Source organism: Cydia strobilella, chromosome 18 (assembly GCF_947568885.1).
Source record: "Cydia strobilella chromosome 18, ilCydStro3.1, whole genome shotgun sequence".
In the NCBI taxonomy this organism is placed as follows: domain Eukaryota; kingdom Metazoa; phylum Arthropoda; class Insecta; order Lepidoptera; family Tortricidae; genus Cydia; species Cydia strobilella.
The window spans coordinates 5,719,222-5,739,832 of NC_086058.1; the positions used below are offsets into that span (position 1 = coordinate 5,719,222).

Genomic DNA, 20,611 nt, shown 5'->3' on the forward strand with positions numbered 1-20,611 from the left:
CGGAACTTATGTACGAAATATCATTTGATATTTACCAGTCGCTTTTCGGTGAAGGAAAACATCGTGAGGAAACCGGACTGATCCTAACAAGGCCTAGTTCCCCCTCTGAGTTGAAAGGTCAGATGGCAGTCGCTTTCGTAAAAACTAGTGCCTACGTCGATTCTTAGGATTAGTTGTCAAGCGGACCCCAGGCTCCCAGGAGCCGTGGTAAAATGCCGGGATAACGCGAGGAAGAAGGATGATGATGGTGGGCCGGGACAACCCTGGACACCTCTTGATTTACGAGCCGGGAAACCCTGGACAACGCTCTTCAATCTTCGCTCTTCTTAATTCCTTCTTGACTTGGTTTCCGATTTTTGATGTTGGTTGGTTCTTCTTGGGTTGTTTCTTGGTTCATGACGCTGGTTGGTTCTGACTGCGTGCATTGGTGTTTTGAAAGTGATTTTTCTTCTTTCGTGGCTTCTTGGTGGTTACTTGCTTTAGTTCCTTGGTTCGCTGGACTGGATCGCCATGCAATAACAAGATGTATTGACTGGTCTTGTGGAGTAGCAGTGGCAGGGTAGTATGTAGTGAAACACCTTAAATGTGATAGTTTAAGAACGTCTATTCTCTAAATGCCTGCCTATATAAACATGTTAGGTTGCGCTGACACAAGCAATATGCGTTTATGTCGCAGTAAACCAAATCGTTACTGCTAAACACTGAAAGTGGCTAATTGCCATTACAATTTACGAGTATTTACGAGTTGCCCCTGTCGCTCAAACAGTCCCGGTCTGTAGCATCACTCAAAGTGAATCTGAAAAAGCTTTGGCTTTCCCACGAAGTGTGATTTGGTTGAGTACTAATATATTTATATATATATATATATATTTATATTTATATTTATTTAATGTTTATTTAGTACTATATATTTATGTACATATTTATTTTATAGCATTATGCTATTGATGTATTTTAGTTATTCGTAGACGTTAATATTGTAGTTTTCCTTTTTAAATATTATTGTACGTTCTGTAAGTTTGTCTATCTATCTAATTCGAATTTTCCACTCATTTACTCTAAATTTAGCAAGAAGAGATCCCTTATAGGGATAAGCTCGCCTTTTTTACCTAAATTTATATGAATTTCATGTTAACAATTTTTGTTTTGTACAATAAAGTGATTTACTACTACTAATACTACAATTCGGACGCGAAAATTTAAGCAGTACGAAACAGAAGACGAGCGAATGTTTAATTCACACCATTGAGCCTGGCGCCATCGCCAGAAATATCATTTGTGAATCTATGCAAATTATTATAAACCCATCGTGATTAAGGATTCGAAGCGTCAAAGGTTAATATTTTGCTGTAGTGAAACTTAATTTATATTACTTTAGAAATAAATTTATGTAGTTTTAGAAGAACTTGCATCGAAATTAAAAGTACAAAGAGGAGAGGTAACATTCAAAATTACATATAGACTGTTGCTAACGACAATATTTTTAACCTATTTTTTTACTTAAATGTAGTACATATTTAGTTTCACATTTCCTTTGAAAAATCTGACAAACATAAGGTACGCTAGCGTCCATCTAAGCTAACTTTGCGTCGACTCGAACAGAACAAAGTAAGGGGGTGTGATTAATTTTTTTTGTCATGGATGACATTGCCACACTGACATTGCAAATGCCGTGCAGGGTTAGCTTGGTCCGACTTTATTCATTTGATAGATTATTTTGGGTCCATTGGGTAGATCCATTAAAAGTATGATTCACTGCGCAGGTGGCTCCACAAAAACCGCCGCTAAATACCTATAAGAACATTGCAGTAATTAATGCCCTAAGAAGGGTTTTGAGTCAGTCTTCTACATTTCCGTTAATAGAACTGTAAAAAAACATTGGCATGGCTGCCGTAATAGAAACACAAACACAAAGAAACATATATAAATACATAATTGGATCATAGATTTTATAGTATAGATTAAATAACAATGATGGCTTACATAATACGACATGACGATCTCACACAAAAAAGGCTTCGTGAAAATGAAAAGACCAAGAAAAAGAAAACATAAGTAACAAATCGAATAACAAAAAAACCGGCCAAGTGCGAGTCGGACTCGCGCACCGAGGGTTCCGTACTTTTTAGTATTTGTTGTTATAGCGGCAAGCGGCAACAGATAACACCATCTGTGAAAATTTCAACTGTCTAGCTATCACGGTTCATGAGATACATCCTGGTGACAGACAGACAGACGGACAGACGGACAGACGGACAGCGGAGTTTTAGTAATAGGGTCCCGTTTTTACCCTTTGCGTACGGAACTCTAAAAATATGGCCGTAATAGGTAAGGCTTACATTGACAGGAAATACTCGACGAAACTGCACCGACAAGAGATTTTTTCTTAAGTTCAAATATAGAACATTATTGTATTTTTATATAAAGTCTTCCTCATTGCTTTCGATGACAGCGACCCTAAATAAACATTATGGGCGTTGTCTATGGTAGGCCCTAATATGGCTGGCGAGGTCGAACTTGCTCCGAAACACTATTGCACGTGTGACAATAAAGTTGGCCAGCCGCGTTGAACGTGCAGTACGTGCACACTGCACACGTAGGAGGGCTTAGGTCTCTCTTTCCGAAACTGGCGTTACTGACGAGACGAGAACATAATGTACTTTACAGTACATATGGTGCTAGTTTCTCGCACTAGTGCGTAAAAGAGCACTTTTCGTGCATATATCGAAAGTTTAAAGGGCCATGTGTACTGTAAAACGTTGTACGATACACGTGCGAATAGGTAATTCGCAACTCGTGTCGATTTAAAACACTCCCTGCGGTCGTGTTTTAATTTATCGCCACTCGTTTCGAATTTCCTCTTTTCCGCACTTGTATCGTAAATAACTATTGTGGTATAACAATTGTCAAGGCCCGGAAAGTAAAACAGCCTAACGAGATTGTAGTCAAAGAGACAAGCAATGTAGGACCCATATATTTTTCATGGCTACACAATCTTTTGCTAGTTCTTATTAGTACGTTTGAAGTAGCACAGTGTTAAATAAGGGCTAACTAGGCTCATAAAACTACCATTACTGTCTCTAATGTTGGGCCGTGCATTAGCGTAGGTTAGTTATGGAGATGGCGCGGCCATGTGGACTCTGTTCTATAAATCGTGTTGATTTGCTCATTATTTTGCAATGTGGTACTGGTATCTCTAGAATTGTTTCAGTTGCGCAAGAACATATGTAGTAAGAATTTTGAGCATGATGTTTTTTATAATGTAAAGTGAAACTTATTATCATGATCAATTTAAGTCTTCCTCTACTTCAAACTTCATGGCATATCCTGTGAACTGACCATTTCATGATCTACCTGGAATTGCATATGCCTAGGTACTGGGAGCAGTTCATAAAATGGCCGGCCTTCCTCATTTATTATACTGCTATAATATCTGTTTATATTATTATTATTATTTATTATTTTAGAAAAAACTTTTCACAAATGATCATTTTACATTTAAAAAAAAGCATTAGCAAACTTTTTATTTCGCAAATATATCACTTCTAAAATAAACCAAACAAAAACACAAACACAAAAACAAAAACACAATTAGGCTGTTTTAATTTGTAAACGATTAAATTATTAAAAAATTTCATTTAGTAATGTTATGTTCTAATAAATAACTATTTTTTCAAACTATGTTTCAAAATACCGAAATAACCTACTTTTCTGGTAGCAGTTCGGTTCTGCAGTAAAGTTCTAACCTTACCCAACCCACTTTCCTGGTACCAGTTCATTTCTGTAATGGTCGCAGTTCTAACCTAACCTTCTTCTATAGTAGCAGTTCGGTTCTGTAAGGATTACAGTTCTAACCTAACCTAGCCTTCTTTTATAGTAGCAGTTCGGTTCTGTAAGGATCACAGTTCTAACCCAACCTAGGTAGGATTACCCGGAAGGTAATTATTTCACAAAGTTTTTACCAAACAGTGCGTTAAATATTTAAAAAAAATGTCGTGTTGTTTTTACATTTTGGACAGTAATAAATGACTTGTTTACGATTCATATATTATAATAATTATTTTTTGTCAGTAAAATGTTTGGTCAAGTGAGTTACTTAATTAAAAAATTTTTTATAAAAAGAAGGGTTTAGGAATAACAATTTTGCGAAACGTTTGCAATATAACATTTAAAACTTTCGCGTTTTGAACACATATTAAATCACACGACTACCTACCACGACCATACCACGACTAGTGAAACCTGTGTCGAAACGTCGGTAAATAAAGGTAACAAAATAAATTCGCGATACACCCGATTGTAATGTGATTTAATTTTTGAAACGTTATTTGTGAAATGAATGTTTCCCAATTGTTGTTTATGAAATCATCATTTATTATTGCGTAAGTAAATTAAATAGCTAAACGTAGAGGACTGCGTCGTAAACTACCCCAAGTGTAACTGGATAGATCATGAAATAGCCAATAATAGCCCACCTATAAAATACTATATATCTACAGCAGGTTTTCTAACGTGAATAAAGACATTTGTGGTAATAGCAAACAAGACTATCACTTAACTACTAATAAAATCACGTAAACTAAAACATAAATATCCTTTTTAACTAGCACTTAAGGATCATATTCTATGATTCTAGTTTTACTAGACAATAATGTTAAGTGATTGCTCAATTGGTTTTAATTATAATGTGAAATCGTAACAGCTGGACTAACGATTATGAAAATCAGTGAAAATAATTAATATTATAGATAAAAATATCAGAATATTATCTATCAGTATGGAAACCAACATGACAAAACGCTACAAAGACGAAAAATTGATCTAGCTATATTTTATGCTCTGAAATATTTAATTATATATCATATTGTGTTGCGAACTTGTCGTAAATAAAAACTTCTTGATTACCAATTTATAACATTGCTCTTGACAGGTACCTGATCAGGCGTGATTAAAAAAAATACTTTATTTATTTCTGACTGAGCATCAAACATGAGTTTTATTATCTTGCAACATAATTCATTTTACAACTTCAAAATTGACTAAAATACGATGACGCGCTAATTACCGGTATGGTGAGGGTTTTCGTATAATATCTCTATTAGTTATGGCTATAAAAGCGATTAAATCAAATTATTACACTAATGTACACTTTTTATGGATAAGAAGTTAACGAGCTGTTGAATCATATGTTTTTTTATTTATTGATGTGGGCTTCTAGAGTAACCACGTAATGGACAGCCATAAGGCCGAATCCGTCACGTTTATATACCTATAAATTATTCTTACATATTTGAAGAAATAGTTTTATTGATTTTCACGCGTCAAGCTTTAGACCAATACGCTTACCCTAAAATCGGCTACGTAAAGTATAAACTGAAAAAGATGGAGTATATTTACGAAAGAAAAAGAGACCAATAATAGTATTGTAAGTATATAGTTAGAATTTTTCCTACTCAAAATCACACTAATCAAAATATTTTGATTTGTTCCCTATTTAATAAAGAACGTGTATTTACAATCTAACTCGTGTTATTTATCAAAATCTAACAAAAAAATTATCGAGATCAAAATAAAAATCCATCTACACACTGCTATCCGCTTAAGGCCTTAATTGGATTAATCGGCAACTCATTGTTACTAAATCAATTTAACTAAATATACGAAATTTTAAGAAGTAAGAAAAACTGTTTTTGCGAATTTTGCAAACTTGGCAGTACGGGTTATACGGATAAGTGCATATATAATTAACGTTACAAAACTGTTGTCTAGACACAGTAAACGAAACAATTCTTCGAAGGATGTGTCTGTTAGATGTATTGGTGTCAATTATATTTCACGGGCTACTTGTTGTCTTGAATCGCTTCTTAAAATAACTGCTAAAGAATTCCTGAAACGTCTAGTCCAATCAAAGGAGTTGCCAGCTACTCAAGTTAACTACGGTTATCAATGATAAATAATTATAATGATCTATGGAATAAATCAGTTGCGGATTGTCTTCAGTTATTAAATATTGGATTCTGATACATTCAGCTTTATTTTTCCATAGTATTTCTAAGATATACCTCTGCCGTAACAGCCTTTAGCCATCAATTATGCCATCCAAAAACTAGGTGACTATACCAGGGGGCCTAGTCAAGATAACAATCGTAGATAGAAATCGCCAATGGAAACTTATATAATGTATGAAATTAAATGAAATGGAATGGAATGAAATGAAATTAAATGAAATTTATTATTAATACCACATTTTTAGAAGTCAGTAACAGTCTTAATATACATTTAAATATAAGTAGAATTACATAAGTATCATATTGCATATTGTTGCATATTATTATTTTATATTACTTTTTCTTTTTGTTTGGCATTTGTCGATGTACGATTGTAATGCTTACTACACTCATTTACAAAGTTATTTAAGTTAAGTAGGTATTTAAAATTTGATTAAAAGGGCTTCACATGGAGCTTAAACTGGTATCATTACTTTATGGTTAACAATATGACACGATTACAAAGTTTGCTCGATAGATAAACCACATTGATTGGAGTACAATCAAATGACGGTCATACCAAGAACTTGTTCTAATTAATCAAGCACCTAATCACATTCCTGACTTGTTAATTTTTATGGTCCAAAAGCTGTCATTAGCACCATTTGCTATTCCACGAGAACAATTAACAGTGACCAATCATTTTTACGTCTCTTTCATTGAGGTTACAGGAGATAAATTCGACTTATATTAGTGGCAGCTCAGAATATGCCGAGTATGACTATAATATGATGACTAAATTAAGTCAGATTTTACAGATTTGACTTAATTTAAGAAGATGAAGATTAATTATCTTGATATAGATCCACCCACTCAGCTCTGTAAATTGCAAATATTAACCAAAAATTGCATTTTATTCAGCTCACAGCGTCACAGCACTCACAGCGTATAATTTAACATGTAATAAAAGAGTGTAATATATAACATAAGTATTTGTGGCGTAACTTAATCTTCGTGACACGTTCACGTCTCGGACTTAGCTTAGGCACGAAAATAGTACCCTAATTTACCCTTATACCCTAAACCTACATGCCTTAAACCTTATTTAAACTCTAGTACCTAAAATAGGTATTTATTTTTACATGACTAATATAGTAAGATCTCGACACCGACACAAAAAGTAGTAATGTCTTGAGCTTTCAAAAATTATAGTCGAATACTGCTTCCAATTCATATGTGTATGTTTGTGGTCAGAGATTGAGATTCTTAATAAGACCACTTTGTGCAATAAACTCTGAACGGTAATATATTACGATCTGAATGGTAAATTTTTAAACAAAAAAAAAATTACCTGATTTCTATCATCTAGTTTAATATTTCCTTTCCTAGTTACAGTCAAATTAATGATGTTCATAAACATGTCGTGATTAAAGTAGTTTTATGGAGCGTTAGTCTTTTTTTGTGTCTAGAAGTATGGATTTATTTTAATTGCCTCACATGTACGTTTATTAGTAATACTATTCGCTTTTATTGTAGGAATTAAAAAGGACTTCAAATGAAAATCAATATTGGTTTTACTATTTAAAAATACAAAAATTCTATCTTTGGCATGAAATAAATCAATTACAATTGACTGTGTACATTTTTAGGTATAATGGACACATACTTAACGATCTTTGAACAAAAGTTCATTAATTACGATATGAAACAGTACTCTAGCAAAATGTATTATAAAAACTTATACTTGAATGAAAATCCGTTATCTTAGTTTAGAAAGATTATAATTATGGCGGATGACTCAGATATTTACTAGGTGCAAGCGGGAGCAACGCCTTGTCTCGCCGACAGCGAAACTACACGATTATCTTCTTGAAATAAGTGCGGTATTTACAAGCGGATTGAGTCAGTATTTCACAATTATCATTGTTCATGAGATAGCTATGCATTATGTACATACTTGAACTTCGTAGGTAACGGATTATATTAATACGTTTTCAATCAAGATTATATTGTTTAACACGAATGTAATAAATTGAAGTATTAATTAATAGAGACATGATTGCGTGTACCTACTCGTCTAAACATATGGTTATGAAGGAAAAATTTAATTATACATGGTTCAACGAATCAGCTTAGAGCAGCAGAGACCAACTAGTAAATAAATACATATTATACCTTAAATAAGTACATACTTATTATTTTCCATTTTCGTTCAGGTGCACGGCCGTCCAGTGTTTTAGGATGTTATTGCTCGGGTTGACAGTAAACAGCGCCAGAATATAATTTTTATCAGAATATCATATTATAGATGAATAAACTTTACTTCTAATTGGAAATTAGTTCTAACTAGATTTATTAATAAGATTATTTAGCAATACCCTCTTTAGTTCCTATAATTGTAACAACTATGTACCATGGTTCGCAATAAATTGTTTGTGATTTATGAAAAACTTTCAGTTCTTTAGCGTTCCATGCAGTTTTCGGATACATAGCACTAAAACCTGACATGAAAAGGCTGCAAAGGAACCAAGGAGCCATAGACCAACATGTTGAACTGACATCAACATTCATGTTGTTGTTGTTGACGTGACTGTCGGGTTGGCTTAAGCTCTAAGAATGCGTCAACATAATGCTGGCGACTTGTTGCGGAGAAAACTAACATGAGGACACGATCTCTTGATTGTTGAGGATTTGAGAGATCGACCGAGGACAAAGGAAGGCGTAAAAGATGCTCATAAGTCACATAACTTGCCTCCATAGCGATCTAGTCAATGCACGGTAGTCCAATTTAATACTTAAAATATAAACTTCATAAAAAAACGTCACTCAAAATTACTCTCGGAAGTCCATAAATGTTTAAATAATAGAAGGCCTCACGTGCAAGCCGGGGATTAAGTTGTCCGCGCATGTCACGGCGGCGCAGAATCTGGGCGGTCGACGGGCGGGCATAATTTCGCAGAGGAATGCATCCACGTCTACTTATTTAAACAAGTATTTGAGATATAATATGCGGTATAGAAAACCTGCACCCGCATTGAGAATACGGAAATAGTAAATATCACGCGTTGCAAAATGTGGGTAGCAGGTTTGTTGATCTTTGATGTTTATTTGATGTGTACCGTGTACTGTACCATACAATGAAATGATGGTACCCAATTTAGCCCAATTTCATTTTAGTCAAGCAGTACTCCATGTGAAATGTCTGTTGTCGTTCAGACATTTTAGCCCTTGGCTAAGAATTAACGGTACAAAAATAAACTAATTGTGTTCTAAGCTTTGGTTTTGTACATAAAAATGCCTCAATACATGGCTTACGGTAGGTATAGGTAGGGGAAGTTTACTGTATTTATTTTCGTTTATACATTTCGATTGTAAGTTTTATCCTTTAGAGACTGGTGGATGCCTATCTACTTATGTGGGTATAACACTGGGTCTGTGGAAAATATACAATTTAAACCTGTTCTTTCCTTGTTCCAGATTGTGGGTCGAGAAGGAGTCCTAGGCTCGACTGCATCGCGCGAAGTGCGATGCGGTCGCCGGCTGGTCTCCGGCCTATTCTCCCGGCCGAGATTGCCCCTCGGCTACTCCTACGTGACCACGGTCCCGCGCGGGGCATGCCGCCTCAACATCTCGGAGATCGTGTCCAGCGAGAACTATATCGGTAGGTCAACGTGTCTATGGTCGACAGCTCGTGAATTCGGCTCTGCGTTGATGAATCAGTCAGTCAGTCAGGTCACGTGCATTTATATATATATAGATTATACTTTATCGTCATTTAGGAAGAGAAGCTCTCCCACAAGCGAAACGCCAAATAAATCTAAGTAATATTCATTCAATGCATGGGTTTATTACTAGTTTGTATTTGATGTATTCATTTCACTTCAGTTTTAACTAAGCTATAAAATTGATCTAATATCTAACATTTTACAGTTTTGCAGACCTAGTTCATAGATTGTTGTATTAAGTGCAAAATCAATTAAAAAGCAATAGTTATAAGTTGTTTACGACCATTTAACAAACTATAAAAACTTAACAGCCATAAAATGTAGGCTATAAAACTACGAATGAAAAAGGACAAAATTATTATTTGTATTGATTCTTTATTCGCTGTGATGAATGTTTTATTGCGAACTAAATAGGTCACTCGGAGATATTAATCAACAGATGAAGTGGTCGTTGGTGCAAAGATCGATGTCGAATCGATTAGGCGAAATTGCACAGAAATGTTTTATCAACCATGTACAGTGCAGGCGCACCAAACGTTCACCGAACCAGTGTAAGGGGCCTAGGATGTTAATTTACAAAAACAAACTTTTTGATTTTTTGTATTAGACGTACAAATTCATTCTGCCAAAACGTAGTGTTTAAAAAAAGTGCATTTTTAAGTTGATGTCCAAACATGCAGTTGCTAACCGTTAGATTGGGAAATGTGTTGAGTTACTACGTGATGAAAATTATGCGAAAAAATGGTTGCGAAATTACCTTCTGCAAAATAATTTTAGCAATGATTTAGAAAACCTAATTATGCAATTTTATTGTCAATCGTATGTTAAATACAATTGTGACGGATCTCTACTCGTAGCATTCGCAGTTTTCCTTAGCTATGTAAGCCATAGATATCGTTACAGGCCGAAATTGCACAGGCTGCCGCCAATAAACTCCTACGCGAATTGTGCGAATAGAAGTCGTTCTCACAATTGCTGGCTAATTATTTGCATGACGCAGTCTGCGCTTGCGTTTGACGGCTTGTTAAAGGATTGCTGCGTTTTACTTTTCAGGGGCTCAATTCTCGCACCTAAATACAATGAAAATGGTGAGCTATCATATCACACGGATTTATAAAAGGCTCAAAAATTTTACCTTGCGTAACGGGTTTTTCATGATGCTTTAAATCTTTATTTTTGAAGTTTAGAAAAATTAACGATTTTGGAAAATAATGCACTCGGACAAAGAAAATCCGGTAACTGAAACAGCGGAAAAAATTCGGAACCTCGATACAAAAGAGAATTCTTTAAGTTTGATCGGACGTTTACCATAAATCAAATGTGTGCTTTTACAATCCAGTTTTTATTTAATGTTCATGCAAATTTTATAAACGAGATTCTACCTGACTTGCACTTCACAAATAGGTGGAGGAACTGTAGTGTATGCGACCTCCAGCCGCATAATTATTTAGAAAGCCATAAGGGATTGTGTCAATTTAAATGTATGTCAATCAATAAATAGATCTCAATCGTCTTGAATGCTGTTCGTCTATATAATCCTGCTAATATCCCAAGAACAGTGGCGTAGGCAAAAGCTTTCTCTCCCCTAAAGTGAGAATTATACGATGTATCATTTCATTTAACCTAGATCATGGTACGGGTTTTTCAACCCTATATTTTAATGACTAGTTTTAAAATAGCTTTGTCAATGGATCCAACTGCATTAAGGAATATGATATAAAGTAGTAACAGTCAAAATACTCCGAGATATCTGATAAAAATTAAGATTCGATATACTTTACTGGATGTGTGTTTCCAGCAAGAAAGAAGTTAAATTAACCCTTAAACATGTTGTCCACAGCTTTGAAAGTGACGAACGGGTCCTACATAATGAACGGCGAGTTCGCCGTGAGCGCCCCTGGCACGTACGAGGCCGCAGGTGCGAGGTTCAAGTACTCGCGTGCCGCGGGCCTCGACACTGTATTCGCGCACGGGCCCCTCCACCATCCCGTAGATATTATGGTAACTAGCGTTACTTCACTGGCGCCCTAAAAGAATTGATCATATTTGTTGTCTACGAAATCAGCTATTAGGTCCAGTTACAGCAGCAGCAGATAGGTCTAGTGGCTTCTATCCTTTAGATTAGAGTTAGGCCAAGCTAAGTTGGCAGCGATTTTGATAGCCCAGACGGTGCGCTAACTTCTATGAGATACGTTTAAATAACACCCGTCTGGGCTATTAAAATCGCTGCCAACTTAGCTTGGTCTTACTCTAATTATTCATATTCATGTTTACTTAGACCGTTTGTTGACTTTTCATTTTTTTTTTTCAGATCCTGTACACTCAGCCGAACCCGAACATAAAGTATGAATACTTAACCGACACGGAACCTGAAGAAACAAACGACATACCAACAGCCAGCCCTCCAGAGCCTCATTATCCCCAAAGACATCACCGGCACTACAACGCCGAGTCCCACACTAGGGCTCTTGATCATCCCATTCAAGATCCATCTTTACCACGACAACAAAATCATAATCAAAATTCTTTTGAGAACCAAGCGGATTCAAACGCAATTGGAGAAAGAAGATTCACATGGAAGATACTCTCATTTACACAATGTACACGAACATGTGGTGGAGGTCTTCAAATTGGTAAATTCAGATGTGTGGAAGTAGACAAACTGACCGGCCGTGATCGAGAGGTTTCCTCAGTGCATTGCTCAGGGAGTGCTCCTCCGGTGCGTCGACGTCGGTGTGGTGTTACTCCGTGCCCGCCGAGGTGGAGAGCAGCTGCGTGGGGACCTTGCCCGGTTTGCGGGCCTGCTCAGCGGACAAGGATTGTTGGATGTGTTCAGGACCATGCTCGAGGAATCACCAAGGTTATAATACCTCTATAATTATTGTCTTAACTAGATGTTTCTTCATAAATATTGTGTTAGATTAAAATATTAATGCGAGAAAAAACTTTAAAATTACAGGTCAGCGACCAGAAGTGTCCCCTTCCCATGCCTCCGAGCAGCGAACTTTGCGACATTCCTAACTGCGATGGAACCGTCTCCACCGAAACTCCAAGACCTGATACTAGGCGTCAGGTCCGACCGAGAGACAGGACTGATTCTTTCCATGATGGCCCAGTTATATCGCTTGCACGAAACGTGTCTGACAATGAGATCGGACCGACGCTAAGTCAACAAGCGTTTAGTCATTCTGGTGGTGGCGGATGGTTGTATACTGAGTGGTCTGAGGTTAGTAATTTCTTCATTCAACAATACTTTTAAATAAATAAAGCATTCAAACCACAAATAATCAAATACTAGTAATTTTTCAGTGTGTTGGCTGGTGTGTCGGCGGTGGTGTTCAATCTCGAGGAGTTCGATGTGCTGACCCAGCCGGCTGTACGAGTCACCGCGCGCCAGCATCATCACAAAGCTGCTCTGTGAGAAAGCAATGTGACGCGCAATGGTTCACTGGTAAGAAGCATATAGTTATATTTTCTTGTGGGACAGCTCGCGTTGTGTGGTTAAGTATATGTAGTCCGCAGGAGTTCAGTGTATCGATCCAAAAGTCTGCACAAGTTGCTGCAAAATTGTTTTTGATTTAATTAGCGAGCTATACAACTCTGAATTAGGTATCATACATTGCTTCCTGGTCATCTAAGTATAGGTAAGTATATTTAACATCCAACTTTATTTCACTTACGAGTGAATTGTTTTATATATTAATTTTTGCTCAACGGCTGAATCGTACGACCTCCTTATTCAAATTACTTACTATCTTTCTCTACATGTTCCAGGTGAATGGTCCCCCTGCTCAGCATCATGCAGCGGGCGCCAGGTCCGCGGAGTGGTCTGCATCGGAGGCACCGGGCGCCGGCTGCGGGACGGCTCGTGCCGCGCACCGAAGCCAGAGACTGAGCGAACTTGCGGGGGCACTTGCGCTCCTAGCTGGTACCTGAGCGATTGGAGCGAGGTTAACATACCTTTTTACGAGTATTATATAGATATTTTGTGTAATAAAGGACCTCAAAGCCTTGGAAGATTTTTGGTAACTGGAGCCTTTATCAGAATAACCACACTTAATCCGAGGATGGACTGCGTGAGGATATTCTGGCGTAGACAAAGCTTAAGTTCAGTAGATGGCTTTATTCTTTAATTTAAACCACTAATGAAATAAAACTATGAAAACGGATTATATCGCGTATATTGAATTTATAATACATCCCGACGTTTCGAACTCTTTACAGCGTTCGTGGTCAACGGGTGACTGAGGAAAAATTACAAAATGCAAAAATACCCACATACTAAAATAATGAACAATCATAGACTACAAACTTTAAGGCTGGTTGTACATGCAAAATCGGTTCATAAGGCTAGTTATACACTATAATTATTTTTCAAGTAAAGATATATATATATACGCGATAAAAATAAACTATGCCGGCTCCAACCCTACACCACGGACCCGAGAAGATTTAATTCCCTCCTAAATTGTAGGAGGGTATCCCAATATGGGACCGGCAACAAACTCGGCGGGACACATCTTTTCAAAACATCAGAATGTCCAGCATCATCCAACACTACGGTCTCACAGTCTATGTCTCGCTTGCTCCTTTATCAGGTGGACTACAGGATCCCAAGCTGGTGGTAGAGAAAAGCCATCTTCCCTATTAAAGTTTGGATATTTCTTAATCTCAATGGCCTCGCGCAGCATTCTGGGTATGTAACGCTTCTCCTTGGCAAGAACCAGAGGCTTATCAAACTTGATTGAGTGATTGGCTTTATCCATGACATGCTCACAGACAGCAGACCTAGGTCGACGGTGCTTGACATCAGCTATGTGTTCCTTCACCCGAGTGGAAATGCTCCGTTTCGTCTGCCCGACATATGATAGGCCACACTCACAGTCCAGCCTGTACACTCCTGCAGTCTGTAGAGGGGTATTGCATTTTACAGGCCTCAGGAATTGTGACATCTTCTTCATTGGCTTGAAATATGTTTTTATAGAAGCACGCTTCAAGATGTGGCTGATCCTGTCCATTGAGATTAAGAAATATCCAAACTTTAATAGGGAAGATGGCTTTTCTCTACCACCAGCTTGGGATCCTGTAGTCCACCTGATAAAGGAGCAAGCGAGACATAGACTGTGAGACCGTAGTGTTGGATGATGCTGGACATTCTGATGTTTTGAAAAGATGTGTCCCGCCGAGTTTGTTGCCGGTCCCATATTAGGATACCCTCCTACAATTTAGGAGGGAATTAAATCTTCTCGGGTCCGTGGTGTAGGGTTGGAGCCGGCATAGTTTATTTTTATCGCGTATATATATATATCTTTACTTGAAAAATAATTATAGTGTATAACTAGCCTTATGAACCGATTTTGCATGTACAACCAGCCTTAAAGTTTGTAGTCTATGATTGTTCATTATTTTAGTATGTGGGTATTTTTGCATTTTGTAATTTTTCCTCAGTCACCCGTTGACCACGAACGCTGTAAAGAGTTCGAAACGTCGGGATGTATTATAAATTCAATATACGCGATATAATCCGTTTTCATAGTTTTATTTCATGAGTAACTATCGCGGTAACCGAAGACAATATTAAACCACTAATTTAAAAATTATTGAAAACCTAAAACCAATCTACAGAATGATTTAATTTATGTAGGTACCTTAACTGAAAATATTGAGAAGGTTTATGTTTAGTTAGGTAACATCTCTATACCTACACAAGCTAAGTTCCAAGTTGGAACTTTGACGTATAATTCATATTATTTAGTTCCCTTACACACATAGACGATATGCAGTGCATTTTAACCTTTACTTCCACAGTGCCAAGGCCCCTGCGAGGCCGGAATCCAGAGCCGCACAGTATGGTGCGCGCGCGGCGGGGCGGACGGCGCGGAGGGCGCGGCGCGGGACTCCGAGTGCAACACCCAACGTCCTTTAGCGCGGCGGACGTGTGTACCCGCTCGCTGTTCAACGAGGCCCGCGGTCAGGCCTGCGGTGATCAGTCCTCCTGCTGGTTAGTACGGCTCATATATTTCCCCAGTGCCAAGGCCCTGCTAGGCCGTCATCCAGAGCCGCATGCTGCATGTCGTTGTATGCGGCGGCGCGGAGGACGCAGCGTGCGACTCTAGTGCAACAGCCAGCGGTTACTGGCGTGGGACGGCGGTGGTCGTGTGCCAGGTCGCTGGTCGATCGTGATTGATCGGTCAATGAGGCATGCTGGTTAGTATGGCTCCTAGTTAGATTAGGCTAGTTAAATTAATTTAAAGTACTAAAAATACTAAGCATAAATAATGCTAATCAGTGTAATTACCTAACAATTTGTGGTTAAACTTGCTTAGAAGTAGGAGACAACGCATTTGAAATTACCATCAAATTTTTGTCACTAATCGGAGCACGTTTTATTGTTTCGTGACCTTTAAACTAATAACTCTTTTTGATCATACCGACTTCATTTCAGTTACAGACCCACAGCAGCGAGTGACAAGAAATCAAAGTCCAAATACGCAGAACACTAGGGACAGGACAACTGCTAATGGTAGGTATTTTTGGATTCATAATAATACATATTTGAAATAAAAATTACACAAATTTATTATTAAAAGCAAAAAAAAAAAACAATTTACGTGATCCACTTATATTTTGATATTCACTTATAATTGCTTATAATATTTTCTTAAATTCCAGGACAATGCATAGACAAGTTAAGCAACTGCGCCCTGGCGGTGCAGGCCCGACTGTGCCACTACCCGTATTACGCTGACTACTGCTGCCGCTCCTGCCATGGCCGGTAAACATGGTAAGACAAATTCCAGGATAATGCATAGACAAGTTGAGCAACTGCGCCCTGGCGGTGCGGGCCCGACTGTGCCACTACTCGTATTACGCTGACTACTGCTGCGGCTCCTGCCATGGCCGGTAAACATGGTAAGACAAATTCCAGGATAATGCATAGACAAGTTGAGCAACTGCGCCCTGGCGGTGCAGGCCCGACTGTGCGACTATACCCGTATTACGCTGACTACTGCTGCCCCGCTTGCCATGGCCGGTAAACATGGTAAGACACTCAAGCAAATGGGGTTGGCCGGTCGAAGTATTTAGCAGATGGCGCCAGCATAGCTTGCCCTGTCAATCCCTAGAATTGTGTCAATCTTTTGTATTTTTTAATGCCCTGGATGCCAGCCCTTTAAACCAAATCTCATAGAAAAAGGGGCAAGCTATGATCAGATGGCGCCATCTATGCAAACCTTTGACAGTTGCTAACCCTATTTTATATACCTAAAATATCTTGAATTCCAAACTTGTCGCAATGAAAATACATATATAGGAATATTATTCTCGATAACAAATTTTCTAAATGTTCCTATCCTATGTTATGATTTTTTTCAAGTATACACTGTGTCGCATTTAGTAACAGACAAATGAAGGTCAATGATAGAGCTACCGATTGAACTGCTTGAATGATAGAGCTTGATTTCCGCGAAACAATTAATTTTCGATAAACATACATGGGAGCCGAACGGCAGCTTTTAAATCCTCTATAATTATCCTTGCATTAATTAAGCAGCATGAAATCGTTTATCACTAGCTAAATTATATCTGTTTATTTTCAGAAAGGAAAAAGTCTCTGGCGCTGACACAGTATTGTGATAAAAGGACGCACAGTGAGAACGTAATTTATAACATAGTGTAAAGTTGCACTGGCCTTACGCACACTGAATAATCTCACCAGGATCCAGTGCTAATGATTGGAGAACGACCATTTTTGTTTCACGTGAAATTGCCATAAACTATAACTAGGTAGTATATTTAGACAATGTGCTAGGGTATAATAATAATATACACGGTGGCTAAATAATAAGTGCATTCCCGTTACCATGGAGGTTTTGGGATTATACTCAGCAACTTTTACTATGATAACAATCCCAAAATCGCGAAAAAAAATTTGGCTGTTTCATAAATTTTGGCTGATCCATTTTCTATGGGAGGATAACTTTTTTTTTCGCAATTTCGTGGTTAGTCCCATAGTAAAAGTTGCTCAGTATAATCCCAAAACCTACCTGGCAACGGGAATGCACTTATTTTTTAGTCACCCTGTATACATACCTAGAGTCGGACTAAGCTAACTCTGCATGGCATTTGCTAAGACAAAGTGTGGTAATGATATTATTACCACACTTTGTCATTATTACTTTGTATTAATCAGTCAAATGTCTATGATATGACGTTTATAATGTCACCTCCACACTTTTTTAGTCTGTCAAAGTGGGTGCAGTTAGTTTAGGCAGGCTAGATTATTAGGGATTTTTTTTCTTTTTTTCTGAAACGTCTTGCTTCTAAGTGTTTGCTCTTCATCTACGTATTATATATGATAATCGAAGCAGGTGTTGGTAAGATTTACACTCTCAGGTATAAACGTGATATTAATATGTATTTCACTTCGATTCACGACATGCCTATATTAAATGTTGGTCTAATGGCCGTATGCTCGACTGTTTAGTTAGGCGTGCATTTAGACTAGATTAAATCCCGGATTCAAAATCGAAAGCCTCGTGTTAAAAATTGGTACGGTCCATAGTCGAATCAGATAGATTATTCAGTTTAAAAGCGCTCTACTAAACCGCAAAAGGTACTTGTTGTAATAAGAAACTAAACCGCAAAAGGTACTTTATGTAATAAGAAAACCTTGAAGAGAAATAGTGCCATATTTATGAAATGAAGATATCTTTATAGTCTACCATACAACCGGAAAAATGGCGAAGTGTCTTCTTATCAATTTACAGTTCCAAGATCGTGAATCATCGCCTAAATTAAATACATCAGGAAATTAGTTGAATATTAAGAGACATTGTGTAAAAACATATTTTCCTTTTTTTAAATATTATGGCATATACCTACTTTTTCTTTTAGGTTGCATTACTTCGTGAAAAGAATTGTTCGTTATTAAGATAACTGTATCAAAATGTGGACGTGAAGAGTTTATAAGACCTTTATTCAGTCTATATTCATACTTTATTCATGAATCTTACAAATTTGAGGTATGTTAATATTTCACTAGTATTAAGCTCGTGTAAACTAGGCGTATGAATTAAGTATAATAAGTATTAGTAGTTTTGTGATCTCCAGTTTATAGAATTGAAGTCGATCTGTGGATAAATAGTAGAAAAAAACAACTGTGCTATTCTTTGTGTTATAATTATATTTCAGCGCTGCGTTGCCTTCGAATACATTAAAAATAAATCACCTATCAAATTTTTAAAGTACCTATTAAAGGGAAACATTTTATGCACTAGAAGTTGAAAGTTTGTAGTTTGAAAAATGCAGTGCTGAAATTTTCTTAAATTTATGATCGCGCTGAATAATTAGTGTGATTGGTCACTATGTTTAATACCCCTAAGAAATAGCTATTTTATATAATTGCACATCGTTTACCTGTATGAGTTTGGCATATACATATAAGTAGTTACTTTGCTTACATAAGAAATGTAAAATCGCAAATTGTAATTAGAGTATGACGTTTTATCACTTATGTAAAAATCTTTATTCCATAAGAACTCTATTTTGCAAGATACTTAGAAATGTCTATAGTGTAGTGAACTATTTAGTAATAGTAGAAATCACTTTATTGTACACAACACAGGTTTATAAAAATAAGTAACAGTAATACAAAGGCGAACTTATCCCTATAAGGGATCTCTTCCAGCTAACCTTCGAGTAGATGAGTGGAAAACTAGTTAGGTCAGATAGACAAACTTACGGGACATACAATAATAACTACTACGACGTACGGACGGACGGACGTATTATTTTCTACGCAAATGTAGTTAAGTGGACTAGGAGCTAGGAGGTAGTTCCTATCCATATTAGGCTACCTTGCGCCTGTTACTTAAAATGATGTGCTTACTACTGAACCTGATAATATCAAATATTCGTTATGTAAAAGTATAATATATTGTGATTTTACTAAAACTACCTACACCTGGGAGGTTAGGGGTTTATAAACACCTTTGCATATTTGGTACTCAAATCCTTGTATTGCAGAATGTATAAAGAGTAAAAAATGGTACCTTAGTAAGACGAATAGTATTTCCTTTAATTTATTTGATCACAAGAAACACTTGTCTATTAACGTGTAATATTTTGAACAAGAATATATTTTTGTTAGGTATTCTTATTTTGTATAAATCCAATTTAAAGAACAATTCCAGGTTGATGCCTGTTATGTAGAATAGTGACGCGTTTATAGTATGTTTATATTTATGTCAACTATCAAAGAGTAATTACTCTATTAGGTATAGAAAAAATAAATGTATATAGTACTTCATATTTATAGTGCATTTACTTACTGGCTGTTAAGTATTTATGTGTTCTTAGGTATTATAAACTGCGATTACAAGTACATAGTCTTCAATTTACCCATTTTCACAGTAAAATCAAGTGCTGTGTTGTATCTGTGTTTGTGCTGAACAAATTTAATGCAAGAAATACGCTTTAGTTTTGGTGAATTCGGCGGTTCTGTACTCTGTACTGGCTACTCTTAAAATAGGTACTCGTAAAGACATACTTACACACTTAATACATTACATATACATAGAGTAATAAACACTACTGTGTGAAAGTGGGAAATTTTTTCTAAACAAGAGAATTAATGTAAAAAGTAATTGGTTTTGCAATAAATGCCTAACTGCAGCTTACCAGTTTACAAGTTTTTAATAATGTATCTACTAATTGTTGCGTAAAATAACAATGTACAAAATAAAAAGCTTGAAGAAATGGGTTGTTTTTTTTTATGTGTTATTATTTATTAACCGACTTCAAGATTTGAAAAGGAGGAGGTTCCCAATTCGGTTGTATGTTTTTTAATTGATAATGGATGCATTCTGACGTAAGTACTAATAAAACCAAACCTAGACT

General features: G+C 36.8%; 1 protein-coding gene across 2 annotated transcripts in view; it reads left to right on the forward strand.

Moving 5' to 3' along the window:
- The window catches only part of LOC134749409 (thrombospondin type-1 domain-containing protein 4-like), a 163,824-nt gene extending 143,354 nt beyond the window's left edge, over positions 1 to 20,470 (forward strand). For both annotated transcript variants that reach the window (XM_063684327.1, XM_063684328.1), the window contains 10 exons: positions 9,465 to 9,648; positions 11,553 to 11,713; positions 12,024 to 12,572; positions 12,672 to 12,938; positions 13,022 to 13,163; positions 13,487 to 13,662; positions 15,521 to 15,713; positions 16,158 to 16,235; positions 16,385 to 16,496; positions 17,311 to 20,470. In XM_063684327.1, coding sequence (XP_063540397.1) covers positions 9,465 to 9,648; positions 11,553 to 11,713; positions 12,024 to 12,572; positions 12,672 to 12,938; positions 13,022 to 13,163; positions 13,487 to 13,662; positions 15,521 to 15,713; positions 16,158 to 16,235; positions 16,385 to 16,491 — 1,857 coding nt within the window. In that variant the 3' untranslated portion in view covers positions 16,492 to 16,496; positions 17,311 to 20,470. The remainder of the gene's footprint in view (positions 1 to 9,464; positions 9,649 to 11,552; positions 11,714 to 12,023; positions 12,573 to 12,671; positions 12,939 to 13,021; positions 13,164 to 13,486; positions 13,663 to 15,520; positions 15,714 to 16,157; positions 16,236 to 16,384; positions 16,497 to 17,310) is intronic.
- Positions 20,471 to 20,611: the final 141 nt, after the last annotated feature.